At 45.7% G+C, this 26,341-nt stretch overlaps 1 protein-coding gene and 1 long non-coding RNA gene across 2 annotated transcripts; both read left to right on the top strand.

Moving 5' to 3' along the window:
* TNFSF10 (TNF superfamily member 10) lies at nt 1–25,061 on the top strand. Its single transcript, XM_084847496.1, has 5 exons — nt 1–242; nt 13,383–13,523; nt 15,005–15,050; nt 17,183–17,299; nt 19,480–25,061. The coding sequence occupies exons 1-5, from the start codon at nt 120–122 to the stop codon at nt 19,941–19,943; spliced, it is 891 nt and encodes a 296-aa protein (XP_084703622.1). The 5' UTR covers nt 1–119; the 3' UTR covers nt 19,944–25,061.
* On the top strand, nt 1,221–8,843 carry LOC146351553 (uncharacterized). The gene is made up of 4 exons (XR_014789625.1): nt 1,221–1,309; nt 1,404–1,457; nt 8,394–8,484; nt 8,608–8,843. It is a non-coding gene; the product is annotated as an uncharacterized LOC146351553 (long non-coding RNA).
* Nucleotides 25,062–26,341: the final 1,280 nt, after the last annotated feature.

Genomic DNA, 26,341 nt, shown 5'->3' with positions numbered 1-26,341 from the left:
ACACGCCCCATAGACGCACGCACGCGCGGGCGCGTGTACGCGCGCACACACACACACACACTTGTGGGTCTACAGGCCCGGATGCGTATGCTTTTGGGGAGGGTCCGCAAGCGAGCACGATGCTGATGTCCAGCGGTCCCAGCACCGGGCAGACCTGCGGGCTGGTGGTCATCTTCGCTGTGCTGCTGCAGTCCATCTGCGTGGCGATTACTTTCATTTATTTCACCAACGAGATGCAACAGGTTAGTGCCGAATTAATACTTTACTGGACCGCGGCTGGGGGTTGCGGGGAGATGCCTGTTCCAACTCCTTCCTGCTTGCCAAAGAGGATTCCCCGGCGCTTTCTCGCAGCGCAAGCGCCGAGCCACGTCTCCTCGCAAGTAAGTTCCATTGCATTCAATGGGGCCAAAAACCCTGCTCGGTTTGGTCGCTCGCGCGGCATTGCGAATGGCGGCGCGCCTGCAGTTCGCTCGCTGCGCCAGCGCGGAGCCTGGAACGCAGAGGCGGGCCGCCCCGCCGGCCCCTCTTTCCGCTCCTTTGTTCGAAGCTCTCCGCGAAGTTCTGCCATCGGGCCGAGCGAGGCGCGGCGCCTTAATTCGGGGGTTGCTCTGCAGGGTCCTCCGCAGGCTTACTTTGAAGCATGTTCCAGCGAGGAGATATTTACGATCAGGCTTCCAGGAAGGGCGTGAATCATAACAACGGAAAATGCACCCGTGGAGGGTTGGTTGGTTTTTATTAAAAAAAGGTCTGCCTGGGTAACCAGTTTGCTTCCACTGCAGACAAAGACACAAGGCGGAAGTTTGGAAGGTTCCATTTGCAAGAAACGAAGGTCTGGTAAAGATTAGGCCTTTTTGCGTTGGAGTAAATGCCATGGATCTCAGCGGGACTTACTTCCGAGTAAGCGCGTATGGGATGAGGTCCAAGATGGCAAATCCTGCACACGCTTATTTATGAGGAATTGCACAGAACAGCTTTCCCCAAAGTGGTGCCCTCCTACAATGCCCACAAGTCCCACGTTGTACTACGATGCCCGTAATTCCCATGTTCGACTGCAGCTCCCGTAATTCCATGGGAGTTGTCATGTAACGCGTAATGCACGCCTGCAGGCACCTGGTTGGGGAGGGGGCCGCAACACATGCGTGCAAGCCCATATGCGCTTACATACCACTACGTTCCATTGACCTCGGCGGGAACTTACGAGGAAACGCCATAGGGTCGGGCTGCAATCCTGTGGGTCCTAACTTTGGAGGAAAACCCACACGGGGATGGTGCTGCGTGGCCTGAGCGCTATACGCTTCGCTGGCTGGGAGTAAGTTCTACTGAACTCATCGAGACCCCTCGAGTAAAAATGCATTAACTAGAGGATCTAAAAAACAAACCCTCGGTCTGTTTTTTCACTGCAGCATTTCCTTTCCCTGCCAACTTGCAACTCCTGTAGACGTATTTTCTAGCATTTGGTGAGTAAATGGTTTGACACGGTTAGTAAGAGCGAGAGGCTTAAATGGTAACCGAGCCATCGAGCAGGCGATACTGAGGGACGTGGAAAGGGGAATTGAAATAATCCCCTCCCCTCCTCGGTGTGTCGTGTCCTTTTAGACTGTAAGCCTGCGGGCAGTGACTTTAGTCTCTTGGTCTTCCTCAAACGTACGGTGCTTTCTTTTTATACAGTGACTAAACTTCGTGGCAATTTCAGACAGAAAGCAAACAGCCTTCCTACTTGTGTTTTCCATCCTTTAGTTCCTCCTTTTTTTTAAGTTGTCATTGGTAAAGGTGGTTTTTTAAAAGGTGGTAAATTTGGGGCCGGGAAAAATAAAAAATGTTTGAAAAACAGAAGCCAAACATTGCATGACTTCTCCTTCCATATTGGTTTTATCTTTCTGAAAGAGATAAGAGTTCTGTTTAGTTTGCAAGAGAACCTCTTTCCTGTACTAACTAGTGATAAACAACCCCCCCCGCCTCACTTTGGAATTGACTCTGATAATTATGAACTCTCTTAGTGAGCATCTGAACATTACAAACGTGGAACAGATTCATTTTCCAAACCAGGTAATTGTGACAGCAGTAGGACTCCTCTAATACCTACATTCTCTTTCTGGATGGATAACGAAAGAGCTACTGGCTCTTCATATAAGTGCGACTTGAGTGTGTCCAGCTACACTTGAGCAAAGAATGGACTCTATTGCTGCTCACAGAAACTAACCGTGTTACATGCACTTCGAAACACACAGCTTTAGGAGTAAATTCCTGGATTTCTCGCATGAGCAGGGAATTGGACTTAATCATCCTTTCCCAACCTGGTATCCTCCAGATGTTGTTGAGTACAACTACCATCAGCCCCAGCCAGCATGAACAGTGGGCAGAGATGATGGTAGTTGTGGTCCATCTGGAGAGCACCAAGTTGGGGAAGGCTGGACTAGATGATATTTGAGGTTCTTTCCAATTTTGTGGTTCCAGTGCTGTGCTTTTTGTGTACCCTATTTCATGGAGTGACAAAGAAGAAAGTAGAGCGACTCCTGTGGCTCAAAGAAGAACACGGGGACACCTCCACTTGCATTTTGCTTTCCTTCCACTTGTGTGGATTGGGGTGAATCTCTCCTTTGGAATATTGCAGGGGTGGGCAATGTGTAGGCCAAAACATCTGGAGGGCCAGAAGTTGCCCGTCCCTGGGCTGTCTGATACAGAAATGTTTAGGTTATACTCTCACCAATGGTAGTTTGGATTTCGGTGGGGCTGTGAATCCATTCCGGGTTTCAGTCAGAACCAGCCAGAACTCTAAAGGAGCTATCCAGTGTGCTCAACCTAGGTTGGGGATAAGGTTCAGCACCTGGGATAGCTCTCTTAAGAGTTCTGGCTGAAACTCGGAATGGATTTACTGCCCCACCGAAATCAGAGCCACCAGCCTCCACTAACTCTAGCCTAAGGCTATTTGGGATGTAATGCTGATTGATGCTCACTTTCTGGTTCCTTGTGCTCTTCCCTCTTGTTCAGAATCAGTCTTGCCTATCTCCCCTGAGGGAGCTGCATGAGAACTGTTTCAGACGAAGCAGAGAAGAGCGAAGAACAGGAAGCACAAAGCAGCTGTGCTTCCTGTCCTTTTGCATCTTTTCATCGGCTCTCAGAAGTGTTTTGGAGGCAATGTGATGGTTTCACATGGTGTGTTGGACTTAGACTAGGGAGACCTGATTTCAAATACCTACTCAACCAACTGGGAAGCCTTCGGCAAATCGCACCCTAACCTGACAAGGTTGTTATGAAGGCAACATGGGATAAAAAAAAGTACCCCACGTGAATTTTTTGTTCCAGTACACTATACAGGTATTTGACCTGAAATATTTGAGGGAACAAATTAAAAGTACACCCTGTGTGATTTAAATGTTACTTTTTTAATTGGAATACTTGTAAAATGTAAAGACAATAGCACATATTTTCCTTACATTGTTTAAATGTAAGAAAAAAGCAAAAGTGCTGAAAACTGTTGACACGCTAATTCCGCCTTCCCCAACTGCTGCTCATCAGATATTTTGGATTACAACTCCCAGCATACTTCCATCAGTGTGGCTGGCTGTGGCTGCTCGGAGTTGTCATCTAACACATCTGGAAGGCACCAGGTTGGGGAAGGCTGAACTAATTAATTTTAGCAACCCAAAAGAACTATGCATGATATGCTGACAGAACCACTCATCTATTTCAATAGAATTCAACTCTCTTCCACTGAGGTTGACGGGGAACCTTCAGTTTCACTGCCACTACTTATTAGTTCCATTCCACAAAGAGAGAGAGAGAGGTGTCCCTGAAATATGTATATGCGTGTGTGTGTGCGTGTGTGTGTATTCTCTCATACTTGCTAGGGATAATCACCTGATCAATGGTTTACTTGTCCACCTGTTTGCTCAGACATATATTGTAGCTCATTTTTTCCTGTTTTTAACAGAGATTGAATCTGGCTACATTCCAGTAGAGGAACCAGCTATGTCTGGATCTTGTCTAGACCTCCCAGGGTTATTTCCTGCTATACGGTTTCCTGGAACCTTCATGAGCGCCTGTGAGTGCAATGAAGTAAACTCAATGTTTCTTAAGGAAACCACTCCCACCCCCATGGGAGGAAGAAATATTTTGTATGTCCAGCAACACTTTCCCAGACAATGTTCTGGTTCATACATATCTTCAGAAGCTAGAAGAGTCTGAGTTGCACTTCCAGCTGTGAGGGCATAGATCAGCCTTCTTCTGATGTGTTGGGATGCAGCTCCCATAATTCCCACCCAGCATGGCCAATGGTCAGGAATCCTGGGAATTGTGGTCTAAAACATCCAGAAGGCATCATGCCTTTTGGAACCCTGAGTTATGAAAATGAGACAAGTGTTCTTAATTTGCATGTTGTAGGCAGCCCAATCCTAGGTATGATGACTGAGAAGTCAAGCCCTCTGAATTCAGTGGGTTTTACCCCTGAGTAAGTGCACCTAGGATTGCATCCTTTGTCAGATCACGGGGTTTTGGTTATGTTGCTGTAGAATCTGTTGGGTTTGTTTTATTCCATTGTGTGTTTGTGTGTTTAAAAGGCTCTGCCTACAAATGTTATTCTTGGTAAAAAGTTAGGTTCAAGAATTTCCTTCCTTAATTCTGGTTTTGGAGTAAAATCCTTGGTTAATGAAGTAATGAACAAGAGGACTTGGCAGTTAAGGAGCGGATGGCCTTGAATAGAAGGGATGTGAGCTGTACGCTATACTGTATTTGGTCACAGTTCTTAAACCTGCTATTTCTGGCTTACTTCATCTCCCCCATTCTGTTTTCTTCTGTTAGCTATCTAGTTTTTAATTGTGGAGAGGGGCATAGTTATTGGGTTGTTAACATATCTTTGTGTGTAATGAAAAACGTTAGGATAATTATTTTTTTTAAGTATCTCCAAAATCAAGCAGATAGAAAATTGGTAATGGCTGAGGCTTCTTCTGCTAGGTGCCTTTCTTTGAATGATCTGAAACAGCATCTCCAGTTGGTTCGTGCAACAAGACCACATCACCTAAATATAAAGCCCTGGTTATCGCAAGAGCACAGCTCCCACACAGAGCCTTATGACTAATTGCAAGACTCATCTCTGTGGGCAGAAAATAACCCTGAAAAATACCTAGCATTGGCGGTGAGACAGCATAGCTTTTGATCTAGAAATGCTACAGGATTTTTTTTGGGGGGGGGGATTACAATGCATATCACCTCCGCCAGCATTGCTGGGCTGTCTGGGGATAATGGGAGTTGTAGTCCCACACATTTGGATGCTGCCAAGTTGGGGGAGATTGTACCAAACCTTTTAGTGTTGATTGTGGAGGATTTTGTTCCAGAGGGGGGCTGCAAATCCACCTAATTTAATCATCTTTCAGCCTGCTCCGCTTACATTCTTTTCTCTCCCACTGCCCACCCCGGCAGCCAATGAATTTAGCCTTATCCTGTGGTTGATCAAGCGCTGCTTCCATCCCTGTGGGTCACATCCTCAAGGTCTGGGGCTTTTAAGGGAGATACAGAGAGCCTGTTTTTCAATGGGGGTTTCCTGCAGGATGGGAAAACAGGATGGGAAACAACAAAAAACACATACTGCCCTCTCCATTTCTGACCACATAGCAACTTCCTCCCTGCAGTCACATTGCAGAGATCTTAGCAAAACCATTACAGTGAAGGGGAGCTTGGGTGCACTGTACTTGTAGGCAAACATTTCATGCCTGTTTGTGTACATGAGAGCAAGCCCCTGGTCCACATGCTAGGCTGGTCAGAAATAGCAGGGCTTTCTTTGTGCAACGCACACAGGTACAGATATTAGTTGCTGCAGATTGTTGGCGGTCTAGCCCTTACTTTAAAATTGTGTGTGTGTGATGTGATCTTGATGAGGGCTAATTTTACTAGAGGCAGTGACCAAGCTAAAAAGTTACTAGTGAACCGCTTCCATTGTTCCTCTTGTAGCATACACATTGGGGCCTATCTGTGGCTTATGTGGCATTTACTGAATCTGAGAGAATCGCAGATCATCTTGCATTTTGGCTTCTGGGTGGCTTCTGGTTGAAGGCAAGAAGAGATTGGATTTAAAAAGCTAGCAGCAAAGAGGCAGGCAAACAGACAAGTCTGAATAAGAATTCTGGCAGCTGAGAGAAGGGGAGTGTTTGCAGATCGAGCAGGACAAGCAGAAACAAAAGTCTGAGTTAGGCAAGCTAGCAAGGCTGGCTCTGGGATTTGGAGGGTCCTTGGCCAAGACGCCCTCAGTGCCTTCCCCACCCCAATGAGTCTAGCTGCCATTGTCTCCAGCTGCTGGTCCTCTTCCTGCTCGTTGGTATAACCTGCTTACTTGCCCAGATCAATGAGCCGACACATCTGATGTTGCAAACATACCATAATTGAATCTTGATCTCATGATATTTCCAGCCAATCTGAGGGTTTTGGAGAGGCATCATGACCAGCAAAGAATTCTGCCCTGTGGGACTTTTTGGTGTCTTTTGCAAGATTTGGAGCTTGGGAAATTGTTTACTTGCTGGAGCAGAAGTAGAATGCAAGGCATGGGCTTCTCAGTGGAGGTGTCCTCTTTCTCTCCTTTGTCTTTTTTTTCCTTCTCTCATCCTTAGGGATTCTTTTCACTTAAGATCATGGATTTAGAGATGCCACAGCGAAGGATTGGCTTTGAGGGCAACTTGTGGGCCTCCAGATGTTTTGGCTTACAATTCCCATCAACCCTAGCCAGCATAGCCAATGGAGAGGGATCATGGGAGTTGTGGCCCTCCAGATGTTTTGGCCTACAAGTTGCCCACCCCTGCTTTACAGGATCAGGAGGGGCGAGCTAATGGAGGCCTAGAGTGTTTTTGCAGACCAGAACTAATGCTGTGCTGGAGTCCCATTTCACAGCCCTGTACTTTTTTTCCAGCCCTGCTGGCTCATATCTTGTGAGAAATCGCCTACAGGCAGCAGAACTTCCCCCACCCACTCTGCCCTGTGGTAATGTTGAGTCATAACTAGTCTGGTTAGGGAGCAAATGAGTTTCTGTGCTGCGTCTGGCTTAGTTTCAGAGCAAAGATAGATAGATCTAGGGTGCTTCCAGGCAGTGGTGGCTGGTGGCTCCAACTGGTGGCTCCGATGTCAGTGGGGTGGTTAATCTGCTCCCCGTTTCAGTCAGGAGTTATCCAAGGTGCAAAGCTCTTTTAGAGTTCTGACTGAAACCCCGAGCGGATTCCCCGCCTCACTGACATCGGAGCCACCAGCCTCCACTGCTTCCAGATGAGAGTTTTATTGCACAGTCACCCTGCCTCAAACGTAGAACCATTGGGGGTGGGGGGCAGTGTCCAGATATCTTCCACTTGTAACCCTCCTGTGTTTTTCCACCACTTTTCCATTACTTCTTCAGTCTCTTTTCTTACGGCAGAAAAACTGTTAAAGAGGGAAGGAAAAATAGCTGCATAATGTCTTCTGATGTGCTAGGAGACCTGGGAACTACCCTCAAACTTTGTTAAGCTTGACTGGAATTGGAGTTTCAACCTTTTGACAATTTCTTTGGCTGCCCTATGATTTCTAGGTGCTTCTGTATAACATCTGGGCCAGGCTGTCTTGTGGCTCAAAAGCTTGCATGGCACCCTTCATATCAGTGTCTTTTGCTTTCTCTTCTTGCCATGTACAGCGGGGAATCTCATTCATGTGTAGAGATTAGGGGAGGGGATGTGGCTCAGTGGTAGAGCACCTGCTTTGCATGTAGAAGGTCCCATATTCAATCCCTGGTATCTCCAGGTAGGGCTGGAAACGCACCTGCCTGAATCCCTGGAGAGCTGCTGCCAGTCAATGTCGACAGTACTGGGCTAGATGGACCTGGTCTGATTCAGCATAAGGCAGCTTCCTGTGTTCCTAGATTTTGCATTTATCTAGGAGAATAGGCATGTAGCATTGTGTGTGGGTGTGAAATGGAGCCGCATAGGCCATGTGCAAACAATGCATTACGGGTTGTGAACACTGGGGGACCAATTCCTACCCTCTAGAACGCATCATTCTGTTAACTTTGATGCCCACTGTTAACCTGAGCTGTTTTTGGACGACTCATAAAGCAGCAGGCTTGGCATTGCATGCAAGTACCTTGTGCAATTAAAAGAAAGTAGGAGAGATGGAAAGACGGAGACAGAAGGAGAAAGGGAGTGGTGAATTGCCACAGAGTTTCACTATGAACGAATGCAAAGCACGTCTGAATTCTGTGGATGCTGAAAGGCGGAGGCGGTGATGGTGTTTTCCACTGATGGATGCGTGCATGGGTATGTATATATGGAGATGCAATACAGGGAAGATGTGTGAAGCTGGACAGGTCAAGGGAAATATATGGCAGAAGATTGGAGGGCAATGTTAACAGCTTGAAAACTGTTTCTTTTTTTCTTTCTGTGAATCGACAGGTCCACAAGAAATTCTGAAACAGGACAAGAGAGGAAGAACCCTTGCTTGACTGCCTGTGGCTGGAACATTGTTTGCTTTGGTACAGTATCTGTGAGTGGATAGTTTGGCATTACATTTGGTGAATTAAAAGGGGGAGAAAGGAGGGAGAGGACGGGTGTGAATGCGGGTTCAGCAGAAGGTTCCACTCAACGTACCATCAAATTGCTCTTGTAGATGGCAGCCACCAAATGAAGACAGGATGGAAGGTGGAATTGAGATTGCTGCCACCAGAATGACATGACGACATCGGCTTCCCATCATCCAGTATCCTAAAGGTCCAATACGAAAGGCCATAGTACTGTTAATATTGTCTTTGGTTTGGGTAATAGACATAATTTGGTTTGAATAAGAAGGTAGATCCCACCCTCTCTACTTTGGTTAATAAAGTATTATTTATTTTTCTAATACAATGGCTTTGTTGTTTGTTTGAGTTTGCAAGTGGAGAATTTGAATGATTTACAATCATACTTTATGTCATTACATAAAACCTTTCTCTCAGTTGCATCCTAAAGTGCTCATAAGTCATGACCCTGTCCTCTCAGGAGCAGAGTGTGTAGAAGGATTGATAGCAGGCTCGGGAGCGGTGTGTTGGGCGAGTATAGGGAACTGGAGACCCATTTGCACCCATTCCCTTATTCCCATCCAGACTTCCCTGTCCACTCAGTGCAAGTTACTCAAGCTTGGAGCTCCAGTAACTTGCATCCTGGAGAGTACAGTGTGTTCTTCAAGTGATAGGTTGCCATGGGAGGACAGTAAGATTATAATTGTAGGAGTAAAAAATCAAATACATAAAAAATACACAGCTGTATCCAATGTTAGTCTAACTTAAGTCCCTTTCATTTCAGTGGGTCTGCTCTAAGTAAGAGTAACGTGGGATACAATCCATAGTTGGATACTAAAGCAGGAAAACAATTAATCAATGCCAAGAATTTTAAATTACCATTGAGTTCATTGGAAGAGTTATGCAATTGTTTAAGGGCACCATTCAATGGGGAAAGTCGGCCTCCTCCGAAGTCTGAGGCGACCGACTATCCAGTGCAAGGCAGGCGGAACGTGAAGGGGATCTTCTGCACACTCCAGCCACCCTGCATTACCAGTTAGATGGCCAATTTCAGCTGTCTAGCCAGGGTGGCTTGGAGCAGGGGGGTGGTGGGGAGGCCGGATGGCACATAGGAAGCATCGTAACGACGCTTCTGCCATCCCGTCCCTAGGAACGCCCCCTTTCCCCCCACTCTGCGCTGCTTTTCCAAATGCGGAGACAGGGACGAAATGTGCCACCTACAGGGCAGCGGGGGTGAGGACAAGGAGTTGGTTTTCAGAGAACTGACCTTGGAGTGCTGGCTCTGAGGTCAGTTCCCATAAACTGCAACATCCTATGGCCATCTAACTGCTGTCTAGCAGCCATAGGATTGTGCTTTAACTCTCCCAAAACTTTGTGATTATAGGACAGTACCTTTATTAGGACCAACCAAAATGTCATGAAGTCACGAACACACTTTCAAGTTCTCTAGAATGCTCTTGAGGCTAGGTCTTGAAACAAAACTAGCGGTGAAGAGAGAAAATAACTAAAATAATATCAGAGTCCCAAAGTCTGCAGTTTGAAACCTCTGCATTCTCCTTAGAGCTGGAAACAACCAAGTAACTGCTAGATTTTATATTGAGGACTTCTGTCTTGAGGAAGAAGAGTCTGTTTTGCGAATCCACCATTTGCTTTAATTTCTTGACCTACGGTTCATTTGTACGTGTGTTTTGGGAGCGGGGGAAGAGAAACACAGAGCTGCACAGCTAATCTGTAACATCTTACAAACATGAAAGCTACTTTCCTCTCTTCAGTCCCTAGCAAAATATTAAGTACACCTCTGTGAAAAAGAAAGGGGGTTCCAAATCCTCAACTTCTGGAATGAGCCATGAACTGGAATCTGTCATAGATTCCTGAAGGGATCCGTTGAGTCAACAAATCCAAGCTCCTGCCCTCAAATAGGACACTATGGGCTGTTAATGCTCCTTGCTTATTTTTGTTTAAATTTTACCCTCAAGGAATCGAAATTCTGCAATAAGAAAAGCAGTGTTCAGTGGCCTGCATAAATTATTCAGATTGAGCCAATTTGTGGAGACGGCCTTTTCTGTGGTGGCCCCCACTCCGTGGAACTCCCTCCCTAGGGAACTCCGCCATGCCCCCTCTTTAATGAGCTTCCGTTGTGTATTAAAAACGTGGTTGTTCAGGCAGGCATTTGGGGTGGGTTAGGGTATTTTAGAAAATGTTTTTACTGTAGAATTTTATTGTTTTAAACTGTTTTATTGTATGTTGTACATCGCCCAGAGTGGCTGGGTGACCAGTCAGATGGGCTATTAAAAAATTTAATAATAATAATAATTGTGTAATTTTTCTAATTTTGCATGATTTATTCTACACTGCTGTTTTGCATAATTTATGCTGGTTTTGCCAGTTATGGAGGGAGGAGATCTTCCAGCAGACAGGGCAGGTATGCATCCTCGTCCTCAATAGCGTGTGTGCGCGCGCGCGCTCTCTCTCTCTCTCTCCTTGGTGAACTAACAACCTACATATTGAAGTAGATGGTTGGGCCTCTGAGAAGGAAGAGCTAATTGTTCCAAAAAGATTTCATGAGCATCATTGTGAATATAATGTATTCACGATTAGTCCATCAAAATTGGGGGTTGGAGGTTTATGAAATCGTATTTCTGGACTATTGACGATCATTCCTTGGACTTCAGGATTAAAATGAATGCCAAAATGGGCAAAAGACTGGCAGCACATTGGAAGATTGCATAGTGTCTACAAGAGATTTGAGCAAGGGAGATCTTCCAGCAGGCAGGGCAGGTATGCATCCTCGTCCTCAGTAGCTTGCTAATCCAGGCCCCATTGAACTGGCTAGAGGATTCTTTTGGTACACAGGAGGATCTACTTTCTCCATCGAGAGCCACTAGCTGTGATGCTATACTACTTGCATGGAACTGGGGGCTTGATTGAGGCCCCGGAGAAAAGTTTGTTAGCAGCCTGATAAAGCCTTGTGAAGAACGGTAGACCGTGGAGGAGGTAAAGGTCATTCTTGTTTTTAGATTTTATTTTTTATTTTCTTGGGGCCCAATCCTTAATGCTTGGAAGTCCCTGAACTTGGAGGCTTCTGAGATTCCTGTGCCCTGCAGGGCTGAAGCCGGCAGGGCAGGAGGAGCGGTGGAGGCAATCTTCGCCTCCTTGTCCTCTGATTTCACCCCGTCTAGCAAGGGCTCTTCGGAGGGCGAGGGAAGGAGGGAGGCTCAGCATAAATCGTATCCTGTCCTCTCCGATCTCCCCTCCCTGCCCACTGGCACACTGCCAGCTCGCCCTCTCTGAGGTTGATTTTCCAACCTTGGGGAGGTAGCCTGCGTGATTCTGTCCTCACCGGCTGTGAGGAGGGTGGATCTCCAATTCCCCCTTCCTAGTTCAGAGCGCTGACTCTGACCTCATTGGCGGGAATGAAACTATCCTATGGTCTGGGACGGTCGGCCAGGGACCATAGGATTGCTCTCTCCAACTCTTTGTTTTCGATCAGACTGTTTTTGCACAATTATACAATACTCACTTCATTGTTAAGTGAATTGATCTGCTGTTTATTGTAAGGGTATAGCTTGGGATACCCTGTTTTTTCTCCCCTGCTATTTTTCCCTGCTCCATGGGTAGCTCAAAATACTTTAATAATTTAATAAAGATTTTTTATTTGCATTCTTGTTGTGTTTTAATTTAATGTATTTGTTTTATGCTGTGTTTTGTTTTTAATCTGGATTTTATTGTGTGCCACCTTGAATGCCATTTTTTGGCAGAAAGGCAGGATATAAATAAAATAAGCAATAAACTTCTAGAAATGACAAGAGGTGGTACATATTAATGTCTTTATTTTTTAATGTATTGGATGCTGCTTCAAAAATCTTTGCCCCAAACTGACTTACAATAAACATCCAATTAAAATGGTAACATGTTAACAGCACAATCTTATGAATGTCTGTGTAGAAGTTAGTTCTATTGAGTGCAATGGAGCTTACCTTACCCCTGGGAAAGTATGGAAAGGACTGTAGCCTAAAGGCACACTTACAGCACAATCTCAAGCATGTTTACCCAAAAGTAAGCCCCACTAGGTTCAACGGGACTTAATAGTTTGTTTGCTTAGAGTGGCGCAGAGTGGTAGGTGGCAGTATTGCAACCGAAACTCTTCCCACGACCGGAGTTCGATCCCAGCAGAAGCTGGGCCTCGAGTAGCCGGCTCAAGTCGACTCAGCCTTCCATCCTTCCGAGGTCGGTAAAATGAGTACCCAGCTTGCTGGGGGAAAGGTAGTCACGACTGGGGAAGGCAATGGCAAACCACCCCACTACAGTCTGCCATGAAAACGCCAGCGCAAGCTGCGTCCCTCTAGGGGTCAGTAATGACCCGGTGCTTGCACAGGACGAACCTTTCCTTGCTTACTGTACACACTTATCTCAAGTAAGTTCCAGTGAATTCAGTGGAGCATGCTTCTGATGTATGCGATTGCACTGTATATCAAATATCTGAGAACCATAATGACAGGAGGCAAGGGGATTTCTCCAGAACTATGAGAGTAATTATGAATTTCCTGAGAATTAATGCTGAAATCCCCTCGTAATATGAGGAGGAACCGTGGCTTAGTGTTAAAGAGCACTTCAGAAACTCCCAGGTTCCATCTTTGGCATCTCCGGTCAAAGGAATCGGGAAAATGGCTACGATAGGAGATGGATCAAAATAACGAGACCAAACATGTAGGCCTCTTTAAGAAAATTACCATGGGGTTATTTTTAAATGTAACATTGAGCTTTTCTACCTATAAAAACATGTTCGGATGCTCACTTATCTGTAATCATTGTATACCTTTCCACCCCTAGAGTTGCATTAATTTAATTGACAGTTCTTTTCTTTTTTTAAAAAATCTTTCTCACTCAGCTCCGTAATACTTACTCCAAGAGTAGCTTTGCGTGCTTCACCAGAGAGAACTTTTTCCTAGAGGATCTGGATCCAAATTACAATGAAGACAGTGACCCCTGCTGGCAAGTCAAGTGGCAGCTCGCCAGGTTGATTAAAAAGGTACTTATCTCAGGAACGGTCATATCAAATGAAACCAGTAGGGTTTTTTTTTTTTTGTTTGATTACATGAGCACTTCGGGGTGCGATCCTATCCATGTTTAGACAGAAAAACGTCCTACAGCTCACAGAGTAGGACTCTTTTCTGCCTATACAAGCATGGGATTGCGCCCTAAAGATGTTTGAAGTATACACCCACAAATCTAAACCATGGAAGGAAAACAAATGTTTTCCAGGGTTGCCAACTGATGAGGCAAAGAACCTTCTTTTGGCTCTGCATATTGTGTGAAATGGCCCCAAGTGTGAGACCACTCATGGAGCAAAATGATGATCTTATCTACTAATTAATCTGGAATAGCCACTATCTCCTATTTCTGTAATGGTTAATAACCTGGATAACAGTACCCATGTCACCCACATTGGGAAATACTCAGACCTTTTAACGCACCTCAAGGGCAATCCCAGCCAGCATCTGAGGGGGCGTAGGATAGTTCAGTTTCCTGGCTCTGAGGTCGGAGCCATCTGACCTCAGAGCCAAGAAAACATGGTCCCTTCCCCCTTGTAGCTGGCATGGGGAGAATTATGCCAGCTACCTCTGCGTTCTGAAAGCTGAGCGCAGAGAAGGGAAAAGGTGGCATTCCCAGGGGAGGGGAGGGGAGGAGACTGGGGTGGCTGCACTATGGCTGCCCCAGCCTCCTTCCCTCCCCCTCCAATGTGCCGCTGCTAGACAGGCGAAATTGCCTGTCTAGCAGAAATGCAGGGTGGCTGGAGCATGGAGGAGTGCCATTAAAAGCAACCTTAAAAAGCCATAACACTTTAAAAAGCCAAGAAGATGCGTCTTGACCACCTTCCTGAATGCTGGGTGTGTTTTTTTAAGAACTCCAAAGGGGGGGGGGAGTGCGTTCCAGTGTATGTTCCATAAGAGCAGGGCCCCTGTTGAAATGGTTTTGTAGCAGACCTAGAAGAATAAGCCCTGACTGTTGGACTGTGGTTTGCAAAACTAACTGCACTCTGAAAGGAAGAAATGTCTTTAAGCTTCTCTCTTCCTTTGCTAAGCATGGCTTTCTAAGGCCCTGCCTTGCATGTTCTACTTCTGTAATCCACATGGCACACTGATGTGTTCTTAAATTTATGAAGCAACTGAAAGAGACACATCTCAACGGGAGTCTCTTACCAGTTAAGGTGTAACATATCTGCATTAACTGATCCGAAATGTGTGGTCTTGCTTAAGAAGTGATGTGCTGGATCAGAACCATGTCCCACCTCATCCAGCCTTTGTTGCCAGAATCCCAGAACCAGCAGGTGCAAAGTGTCCTACTTAAATGTGTTCACCTTAAACACTGATCCGCTGGTGAACCTCTACCGTCCTTGCTGTACAGGAGTTACTGCTAGGTAGCCTACAGAACAAAATTCCACATACGTTTGTTCCCCACAGTTCTAATTTCTCAGCGGGGAAAGCTAACCAATTACATTTGCAATTGCAGATGGTGGACAGGAACCGTGTACAAGAAGCAAACTCCTCAGCACGAGGTATTGACGGAGACACGCATACACTCACCTTCTGGGGGGGGGGGAAATGCTCTGAGAGGAGTGTGATGATGAGTGAATGCCTGTGTTGATGTGCGAGAGAGTAATTAAGATGTATCTGTGAAAGAGCCAGTTGTGGTGTAGCGGTTAGAGTGTTGGAGTGGGACTTGGGTGATCCGCTCCTAGTCCCCACTTGGCCATGAAGTTCACTGGGTGACTTTGCACCAGTCACTGACTCTCAGCCTAACCTACCTCGCAGGGTGGTTGTGAGCATAAAATGGAGAGGAGAAGGAGGACCATGTAAGCCGCTTTGGGTTCCTTGTAAGAGGGAAAAGAGCAGGTTGTTGTTCAGTCGTTAAGTCGTGTCCAACTCTTCGTGACCCCTCTTCGTGACCCCATGGATCATAGCATGCCAGACCTTCCTGTCCTCCGCTCTTTCCCGGAGTGTGCTCAAATTCATATTCATTGCATCGGCCCTATGAGGAGAGACGGAAAGAACTGGGCATGTTTAGCCTTGAGAAGAGAAGTCTGAGGGGAGATAGGATAGCACTTTTCAAGTACTTGAAAGGTGGCCACAGAGAGGAAGGCCAGGATCTCTTCTCGATCATCCCAGAGTGCAGGGTACGGAATAATGGGCTCAAGTTACAGGAAGCCAGATTCCGGCTGAACATCAGGAAAAACCTCCTGACTGTTAGAGCAAATCGACAATGGAACCAATGACCTAGGGAGGTGGTGGGCTCTCCCACACTGGAGGCATTCAAGAAGATGCTGGACAGCCATCTGTCAGGGATGCTCTGACTTGGATTCCTGCATTGAGCAGGGGGTTGGACTCCATGGTCTTATAGGCCCCTTCCAATGCTACTGTGCTATCAGTCTTATGATTAAAAAGCTGAATGTGTAGATTGGCTCCCAGAGACATTCATATGCACATGAGATAGCATAAGATGAGAGTCCTCAGTGGCAGAACTGGCCCTTCTTGACTTTTACATGCTTTGTCTGCAGAAGGACCTGAATTCAATTCTTGGCATCTGCAGTTTAAAAAAGTATCAGGTAGCAGGTGATGGGAAACGCCTCTGCCAGAGACCTTGGAGTGATGCTGGCAGTCAGATCAGCCTCTACGTGGCTACATCAACCTTCTCCAACCTGGTATGTTTTGGACTTCGACTCCCATCAGTCAGGAATGCTGGGAGTTGTAGTCCAAAACACTTGGAGGGCACCAGGTTTGAAATGGCTGGCCTAGATGGACACCTTCTATTAGGCTGAAGCAGCAGAAGCAGAGATGGGAAGCAGGGCTGCTCCGTCGGTTCTGGTGAAAAACCAGCTCCATCAGGCTCCTCCGCTCCCCAAACTGTTTCCATTTCAGCTTGTCATTATATCCAGTGGGCCAATTCTTTTCTGCCCTACCGATACCCTTCCGTGAGTGGTGGCTCCCTGCTGATTCCGTTGTACAAGCGGGTCCCACTGCTTACACAGCGACGGTTTAGCATTTCCTAGAGGAAGCACTAAAAGGAGCATAAACACTTGTTTCTGGATTGGGACAGGTTGGCTGAGCTTCTTTATGTGAGCTCTGCTGACCCGCCCCCATTTAAGAAACAAGTGTTTCTGGGTTGCCCCTGGAAGCGGTAAATCTCTATTCCACACTGCTATTTCCCCTTTAAGAAAAGGCGCTTGACTTGAATTGTTTTCCTCCTCCCTTCTCTTCCCTTTTTCCTTTTGTGTCATGTCTTTTAGGCAGTAAACCTGCAGGTGGGGATTGTTGTATGGAAGCTGCTCTGGGAGCCCGTTTGATCTGATGAGCAAAATACAAATGCTTTAAATGAATAAGTAATGAATAGTTTGATCTGGCATAAGGCAACTTGCTCTATATCTCGCGTATGAAGCTGCCTCATATGAGATCAGGTCATGGGTCTTCTCTGCCTTGAGCACTGTCCTCTCTGACTACCAGCTGCTCTCTAGGGTCTCTGGCAGTGGCCTTTCCCCGTTACCTGCTACTGATCCTTTTTTAAAAACTGAGATGCCAGGAACTGAACCAGGGAGGACCCTCTGCATACAAAGCCTGTCTCATCACCACGGCGGTGCTTTAGTTGTCATCCTAGTTAAACACTAAATGCTGGCATGTCTTCCTTTGCACCCAGGTGGCGTTGCTGTAGGTTCTACTGCAACAGAAAGAGATGCGTCGGAAAACGTTGTACCCAGAGTGGCAGCTCATGTAACTTCAAGCCGGAACAGGAAGAGTGCTTTAGCCTCACAAAGTAAGACAACCACGCCAAGTAAAGCATCACAGACGGAGAACTGTTCTGGCCCTGGGGGCCAGATGGCCTCCCGGAACACCCCATGAGGGCCAGATGATGTCCGGGGTGGCTCTCCCCTTCCATCCCCCACCCCCAGACAGCATCAGGCTTTTCTTCATGCAGAGAGGCGTGGAGCAAGCAATCTATGCCTGTCTGCACTGAAAAGGGGAATGAGCTGAATGACCATGCTCTTATCTCTGATCACGGATTGGAGATAAGAGCAGTGTTTTCCTGCCTCGGTGCTAGAGAAAGGCTGCAGTTCTTTCGAATGGAGCTTGGGTGGCCCTGGGAAAGAAGCTAGCAGGCTGGTTGTGGCATCTGTGCAGGCTGAATTTGGAATGAAGAGTTCCCCTTCCCTGCACTACATTTTTCTAGTAAAAGTGAATAATGTACAGAAGATGAATGGATTCATTTCCTTTGTAGCTTGTTTGCAGTAAGGACAAATTGGGCCAGTGCTTATGGGTATCACCCTTTCCACCCAAGCATCACTGACCTGCTGAAAATTGCACCGTGGAAAGGGCCAAAAAATGGGGATCAGCCTTTCATTAAGAAAAACTGCTGGGTTGTGGTTGTTGTGTAGTATTTCCGTTTACAAGGACGGCTGGCTTTTGTTTTCCCAAAAATGTATCACTCAGCAAAAACTTTTTAAACACGGAAATTATCCACTGTTAGTCCAGGTGATTTTCATATCCTAGAAACCCATGAAAATATAATGGAGTAGATACTTATTTTTTTCTGTCTGTGGAACTTCATCCTTCTGTTTCTTAGTGACAATTGGTTGGATACAAATTGAGTCATATGTAGAGTTCACCCACTGATTTCAATGGGGCTGCTCCCAAGTATGACTAAGTATGGTCCCAACCCAATGTTGTTTTCAACTTTTGCTGGGTATTATGCAAATTAATTCATGTGAACAGGCCATAACAGTTGTATGTTGCATGTATGTATAACCCTACTACAAAACATGGGTTGTGTGAGGGTTGTTTAATCCTCGAATAACCCAGTGTCCAGGTTCACACAAAACAACCCCATTGGGGGTTGTGTATCCATAATGGCAGCCACCCAGCATACACCACAGCTCATCTTAGGTTAAATAACCCATGGTGAGCCCAGCATGTTGTGCGAGCGTGGTCGTAGTGTCCAGGTTTGCATTTCATGAATCAACCTACGATTGGGTCAATCAGAGGTTGATTATGCAAAGCAGAAGCAGTACGTGCTGCAGCAAATTGTGGGTTAATTAACCCAATATATGCCACTGTTAATGTGTGAACTGAGTCACTGTGTTAAATTGACAGCTATTTTAGAGTGTTACTGTTTTAAATGTGTTTTAATTTGTATTGCATTTTTTTATTATGTAAATTACTCTTGAGTGCTCTATGAGTAAGACATGCAGGATGCAAATATCCCGTATACTAATAGCAAACTCCTTCTCCAAGTGCTGATCCTTATGTAGCCAAAACAGTATCATCTGTGTTCAAGAGGGAGGTATCTACAGACTTGGAGGAACCCCAAATTCTGCAAAAGTGACATAATCCTTAGATAATCAATGCTAAGGAGGGAAAAACCACAGAACAACCCAAGGAGGATAGAGCATGCAGTGTTTGGGGCGGAGGGGATGAAAACTGTAGTTGGGGGAGGAACGGCACAGAGTCTCTGAATCTTGCTTCAACATTGCCAATGGGACAGTGTCCTCCACCACACCTGAGGACAAGCTAGCATAGGGTGTGCGGCATAGGCTGCGTAGCACTCACAGCTCTGTCCTTGGATACCTCACTGCTCCCCCCCCAACACCTACAGCCTGAGATGGCTGCCTCACTCTACCTAATGGTAGGGCTGACCCTGCTGGTTGGCACCCTGCACTCGAGCATTCCACACTACAACATGTTGTTGAAGGTCCTACTTGTATATAACAATAATAGTGTAGAACGCTTCCCTTCATCAACATGAATGGGAAACATGCATCTATGGGTGCAGTGTATAGGCATTACAGTGTGTCGGAAATTCTGGATTGGTAAATAAAAGCTGGCAAGAACTTGCAAAATACTCATTTTTAATTTATGGATTTATTGTATTTAAAAGATGTGGGATTTGTCCCATGTTTGACATCTCTAAAAGATTTTATGTCTTCTTTTCCAACCCAGCTGCAGATTCCTCAACCAGAAGCGCCTGGGGCTACAAAATAAACACATGGGAGCAATCGAAAAGAGGTCATTCTTTCCTCTACAATGTAGGGTTGAGAAATGGGGAGCTTGTCATACCACAAACAGGCTTCTATTATATCTACTCCCAAACTTATTTTCGGTTCCGTGAACCTGAGGGCATAGAACCTGATGCAGATCCAGAATCTGACAGCGTCAGAAACCCTAAGCAAATGGTTCAGTACATTTCCAAGCTCAGTGACCATTACCAAGACCCCATCCTACTCATGAAAAGCGCAAGAACGAGCTGTTGGTCGAAAAAGGCAGGATATGGGCTTTACTCCATATACCAAGGCGGAGTGTTCCAGTTACAACACAATGATCGGATTTTTGTCTCTATCAGCAATGAAGAATTGGTGGACATGGATAAAGAAGCGAGTTTCTTTGGAGCTTTTCTGGTCTCTTAAAAAAAGGGGAGCACAAGAATCCCCAAAGCCTTTAAAAATATCGTGAAAGAAATCTAGAGATTTGGGTTTGAATTGCATAAAGAGAAAGCAGAGTATAGTGTTTTAATTGGAGCAGCTGGGCAGACTTCTTACTGACCGGTTAGCCAGCGTTGAGAGTTTTGGTTTTGCCAAGGAACTCCATCAAAGTCCGTAAGACCGACCAGACGTTAATGGTTGGAATGCCACATAACAAAGTGGCTGAGTTATTTTCTAGAGAAAGTTATTTTGGAAGGGCCAGTGTCTACTAGCCCTGGTCCAGAGAACCACATTGGCCACAGAAGACTGCATGCAACCCGCTGCAACTACAGAGGAATGTAGAGGGAGAAGCCTGCATTACCACATGGCAGTTTTCACTCTTGCATGGGTGTTCCTGTTATAGCAGATTACATTGGTTGGACTGGGGCTGTGGTCTTTGGTGATAGAAGTTTGCAAGGTTTGGCTAGGTAGATGCCCTTCTCCAAGTTGCCTGCATGACAAACCTTTCACAGCAGAAATGTGAAAGCTAAGCCACACATCCAGAAATGTCACATGGAAGAGCCCTCCCAGGACTGTACCACTTCAGAGTGCAGGTGGGGGAAATCACATATTGATAGGTTAAACCCTTCCCCCTGACATGCTAAGTTTTGCACGTGCATGTTTTCATGCCGGTGAGCATTTGAACACATTGCCCCCTTCATGCTGTCTGAAGTGGTACAGTCCCAGGAGGGCTCCACCATGTGATAGTCCCAAACCTGTGCTCTTACCAATCATTATATTGAGAAGTCTGAGAACAGAGAATATAATCTAATTGTGTGCAGTTGATAATATTGATCCGATTGTTCGGATTACACTGAGGATGGAAAAGTGACTGACATCGTAAGCTGCGTGCTGTTGTCCATTTGTTGAATATTTCCCTTTAAAATAGGGCTACTCTCATGTGTAAGGGAAGCCCTACCTTCATTTATTTTTTAATTATATGCTAACAAAAAGCAGAAATCTATTCTCGGCAATCTGCGCTCCAGAAATGAACAGATGGTGCTTTTTTCAGTCTTGCTAGGATAATGTAGGCTGCTGTTAAAGGCACAAGAGCAAGGCCCAGTAAAAAAAGTTGGCAGCTGTGAAGTTGAAGGTGTTTCAAACCTATGATGCTGCTAAAACTTTTTAGGGCGAGTAAATCTTTTAGGGGAAGGGGGAAAAAAGGAGATTGTCAGAATAAGAAGAATTCAAATGCAACCACTGTTGAATACTCAGGAATAGTTTGGGTTATTCCCAAAGCACCAAGTAGGTTTGCCATGCGGTTGATTGGCCCTGCTGTATTAGCAGCCTACCATGTGGACAAATAACTAATGATGCTTTCCCGTCCGATTGGCCCTGCTGTATTAGCAGCCTGCCATGTGGACATGTAACTAATGATGCTTTCCCATCACTGTAGTTCAATGCCAGGACAAGGCATTGTCATCTGCATAATTTGTGTGTTCAGGCTCTAACAGTTGCCAACTTTTTAACCAGCCCCTGCAGCTCTGCCTTTAAATAGCAGCTTGATGTGTGGCCATTAGCAGGTGATAGCGCTTACCTCCCTGATGAAAGGGATGGTTAGGCTGTCTTGTTTTGTTTTTCTTCTCATAGCTTGGCAACACTACCTGTGAGGGCTCCAGTACATTCTCAGATTTGCATTGGAGTGAAAATCCCATCTTGAAACGTACAGGAGCCCTTCCAGGATCAGTACTTGGCAACCTTCATGTTGACTGATGAGAGTTATGCACAATTTGCAGTGTGCGAGCACGGATTGAAGTAAGGACCGACTGATTTAAGATGCAGTTTACAAGACACTGTCTTCCCAACTTCCATTCAGTTCAAAAGAGCCTTCTGAAAGAGCTTGGCCTTCAGTGCCAGCTAGCTGAAATGCATCTCTAGTTGCCAGGCTATCAGCTGGTGGAAATTCCCTCTTATAAGGCATAAAGGGTGCAGTCGTTGAATCTCTTCCCCATGCTGTGGGTCAAGAAAGCCTAGAAGTCCATCTGCTACAGTAAGAGAAAGAGATGTTTTGGGCAGGACCCCCAAACGGCCTTCTTTTGTAGTGCCTTGGAACTTTTAGAGAAGCCATCTCTAGGTAATAACCTGGCAACCTTATATAGCGGTGGGCAACCTGTGGCTTTCCAGAAGTTTTGGCCTATAACGCCTGTCACCCCTTGACAGCTTAACCAATGGTGAGGGATTATGGAAGTTACAAGCCCAAATATCTGGAGGGTGCCAAGTTGCCCAGCCCTTGTTGTGTACAATACTGTGAGTTTATGTGGGCAATTTGTCTGTTCTCTGTGGTTCTTGGGAACTCGATGCTGTTTTCTTAACTTTTTTTTTAATGGGTTAAGTCTGTTTTTTAAATGAGCCTAAGTATTAGTTTCCTCTCAGATTGTAGCAGGGCGGCTCCAGGTTCAAAGGAGGTCCTGGAAGAGTGCTGCCAGATGGCCACTGAGATGTCTGCATCAGCTGCCCCCTCCCTGGAGGGCAAAACCAGAAGGTTTGGGGAGCGGGAGCAGTGCGCAGCCAGATGAAAGAGGCCTGCCATGCTAGATTTCCCACAATGCCCAAGTGAAGCATCACACTGGGGGATTGTGGAGAATTTAAAATTACAGTACCCACTCTAGCAAAAGTGTCAGCACCTGTGGGTTCTTAGCAGCTATCCAAGGTTGTTGATGATGCGCTTGATTTTGCTATACAGCCTAAGATCAGATCCATACACTCTTTACTCCTCTAAAGCAGAGTTGGGGACCTGTAGCCCTCTAGATGATGATGGACTCCGATTCCCACCAGCCTGGCCAATGGTGAGAGATGATGAGAGTAGTAGTTTTCATCATCTGGAGGGCCACAGGTAACCCACAGCTGTTCTGAAGCAAATTCTAGGTTGTGTTTCCACCTTTTTATTTCATGGCCAGAGACTTTTTCCTCAGCCTTCTCCAACCTGGTGCCCTCCAGATGTTTTGGACTACTTCTCCCAGAATTCCTGGCTATTAGCCATGCTGGTGGGGGCTGGTGGGAGTTGAAGCCCAAAACATCTGGAGCGCACCAGGTTGGGGGAGGCTGCTCTACCTTTTAATAGATGCTTTAAAGGGATGTAATGTCGGGAAGTTAAACTTTTTGGTGCACTATGCAGCTGTTTCAAAATGGGACAGCTGCTCTCCATAAAAGGATTGCAACCTTCATGCTGTGACAAGTTCCAATTCTCAGGAAGATGCTGATTGCATAAAGGATTTGAGTTAGAGGATGCTTTGGAGTGAGAAACAGGGCAGATACTGGAGCAATTGTGTTGAATTTTCTTACCCAATTTCTAGGTTGCAGTTGGATACACTGAAATAATATCTGGAGGTAGAACCTCTTGGATCCACAGATCTGCACACTAGAACACTTGTTCAGGTTTGGTATTGTACCCTCCGCATAGATTTAAGTATGTTTCACTGATGTCTGGAAAGCTGATGGCAAAGATGGCACAGAATCTCTTGAGCACCCTTTGACTATTTTTAGACTGTGGAGAACACTTACTTGGCAGGGAGTTCTTAGGCGCCTGTATTGTATTAAACTGTCTGCAGTATTTGCAGCAGGTCTCCCCCGACTGGGAGGCCAAAGTGATATTACTGTGCTCTCCCCACACGCAAACCCTTTCTGCATGTACAGTTGGGACAGGGTGACCCTGTTAACATCCATCCCAGAGCACATAGCTGTTCTGTTTTACAATTACTGCTACTGCGTCTTCCCTGAGAGCATTTCAGGATCACATGTAAAGAGTCTCAACGAGGAAACCAGAAAAGTTTACTCCTTCGGTTTATGGCTAAATCTACAACACAATCCTGTGCAGGCTTACTTAGAAGTAAGTCGCACTGTGTCCAATGGGCCTTACTCCTAGGTAAGTGTGCGTAGCATTGTGACCTGATTTGATTTTGCTAGTCCCCTCAAGTACGACCCACAAAAGTGCTGTGCAGGTGTTTGCCTTAACAGTTCGGACCTTGCTGTGTTGAATCAGCAAGGTCGGAAAGGGAGGTGTACTTGCGTTGGATTGAATGCAAGTAAAACTCTCTGAGATCGCAGACCTCCTCTTATCAGAGCTCCCCAACGGGGCCAGAGATATAGGAGGCAGGGCAGTGTTCATGCCCTGTTGCCAGTGGACGCTGGTGGCTGCGATATCAGTGGGGTGGTGAATCCACTCAGGGTTTCAGTCAGAACTTGGATAGTTCCTTTAGAGTTCTGACTGAGACCCTGAACGGATTTATTGCCCCACTGACATCAGAGCCACCAGCCTCCGCTGCCTAGTGCTGTATCTATTTTAAGGGCTTGTGTTGTGGCATAAAATGCTCGTAAAATGTAGCAAATATTGTCTGTGTGTATGTGTGTTTTACGGTGTCTTAACTATAGCAGAACCAAGATATTTACCGCCACATCTTTTAGGATTTTGTGGGGGTAGGGCAGTTGACTCATAGGGCGGGTGAAATTCCAGCACTTTTTGGAGGAGGGGTCTTACCAAATACAAGGGGGGCAGGGTTGGGGGTTTTGTTCTCCTTTTCTTACTTAAAATACAGTTATGGCTGTGCTGGTGCCTCCAAACTGGATTTCTTGGAGGGACTGTGTTGTTCTGGAAGCATTGGGTTGGATCCAGACTTTGTCATACTTCAGAGTAGACCCATTGAAATCAGTGAGATTTAAGTTGGTCATGATTCAGCCCATTCTGTCCCTCCCAGGAACACTGCCAGATAACAGAAAAAGAAACAACCCCACCCTTAAGTACTAAGACCTTTCCCCCTGAAAAGTGTTAAGATTTTTATTTTTTTTTTGCCTGCCCCCTGGAAGTTGCCAGAAATGACTTCCCCCTTTTCATGTAGCATCAAAATCATGTAGCCTGCAAAAGTGCCAAGTGTTTGTTTGCGGGGGTTTGTTTAGGTTTTGTTTTAGAAAACATTTTCAGAACAGAGACACGCAAGGAGAGAAAAACCAGGAAGACTGCAGCATTTCTGTTCTTATTCAATTCCACACTGTTGAGATGAATTATTTTTCTTGCTGGTTGTACTTGGTAAATATGTTGTGTTTTTTTAATAAAAGGTTCACAAATGATGGATTTCTCTTTTCATTGCACATCTTTTATCCATTTAAAAGCTGCCAGAAAAATGACCTTTTCTAACGGGGGTTGCCAAATCACCAGAAAAAGAAAAGGAGGAAACAACTGACCTGCTTCCTGTCCCTTTAAGAGGCATGATATGTAGAAATAAACTGGTGAAACTTTTTATGGCATGGCAGTAAACACAATCGCCAAGTAGTTGCTTCAGATCAAATTACTGTTTTTCAGCAACAGGAGAGCTAATTCAAAATGCAGCAACCTTATACATTCCCATTAACTGCTAAGATGGCATTGGACAAAAATTATGCCTACAGTGCTGTTCAGAATAGCCCTTTCCATGTGTATATCCAAGGCAAGGAAGGGATAGCATGACCATAGCCAACCCATGTCATCCCCAACATAAAAACAGGAATGCCAGAAGGTAGGCAAGTTATTTATTTTCTATACCTACTGACTTACCTGCTAAAAAAGCGTCAAGGCAGTCTGCAATAATTTAAAACAATAAAGCGACGCAATAAAAGAAGACCAAGAAAAAAAGTTTTTAAAAAACATTAGAACGACTTAATTTACCAGGCTAAATTAAAAAGATGTGTCTTTACACCCTTTTGAAAAGCCAGGTTCCAAGCCCTTAAGGACTCGAATAAGGGTGCAATCCTATGCAGATTCGGAAAGTAAAAAGGTCCTACAATTGTTAGCATTCCCCAGCCAGCCATGCATAGGATTGCACCCTAACAGTTAAAAGCAGCACCTTGTTCAGTCGTTAAGTCGTGTCCGACTCCTCATGACCCCATGTACCATAGCACGCCAGGCCTTCCTGTCCCCCACTTTCTCCCGGAATGTACTCAAATTCATATCCATTGCATTGGTGATGCTATCTAACCATCTCATCCTCTACCGTCCCCTTCTCCTTTTGCCTTCAATCTTTCCCAGCATCAGGGTCTTTTCCAGTGAATTTTCTTTTTGCATTAGGTGGCCAAAATATTTGAGCTTCAGCTTCAGTATCTGTCCTTCCAATGAACACTCAGGCTTGATTTCGTTTAGGATCGACCAATTTGACCTCCTTGCAGTCCAGGGGACTCGTAAGAGTCTTCTCCAGCACCACAGTTCGAAAGCATCAATGCTTCGGCGCTCAGCCTTCCTTATAGTCCAGCTCTCACAGCCATATGTTACTACTGGGGAAACCATAGCTTTGATTATACGGACCTTTGTTGGCAAGGTGATGTCTCTGCTTCTTACTATGCTGTCTAGGGTTGTCATAGCTTTCCTCCCAAGGAGCAAG

The sequence above is a fragment of the Heloderma suspectum genome, chromosome 3, assembly GCF_057233095.1.
Source record: "Heloderma suspectum isolate Gila_16-S chromosome 3, 16-S_ref, whole genome shotgun sequence".
NCBI classification, from domain to species: Eukaryota; Metazoa; Chordata; class Lepidosauria; order Squamata; family Helodermatidae; genus Heloderma; species Heloderma suspectum.
The sequence above is the reverse complement of the archived record's forward strand: the minus strand, read 5'-3'. Positions and strand labels throughout refer to the sequence as shown.

Coding starts and splice junctions, on each gene's coding strand:
- TNFSF10 (XM_084847496.1), top strand. CDS start 120: ATGCTGATGTCCAGCGGTCCCAGCACCGGGCAGACCTGCGGGCTGGTG. Junction 13,524..15,004: donor TCGCCAGGTTGATTAAAAAG/GTACTTATCTCA, acceptor TTGCAATTGCAG/ATGGTGGACAGGAACCGTGT. Junction 17,300..19,479: donor GAGTGCTTTAGCCTCACAAA/GTAAGACAACCA, acceptor TTTCCAACCCAG/CTGCAGATTCCTCAACCAGA.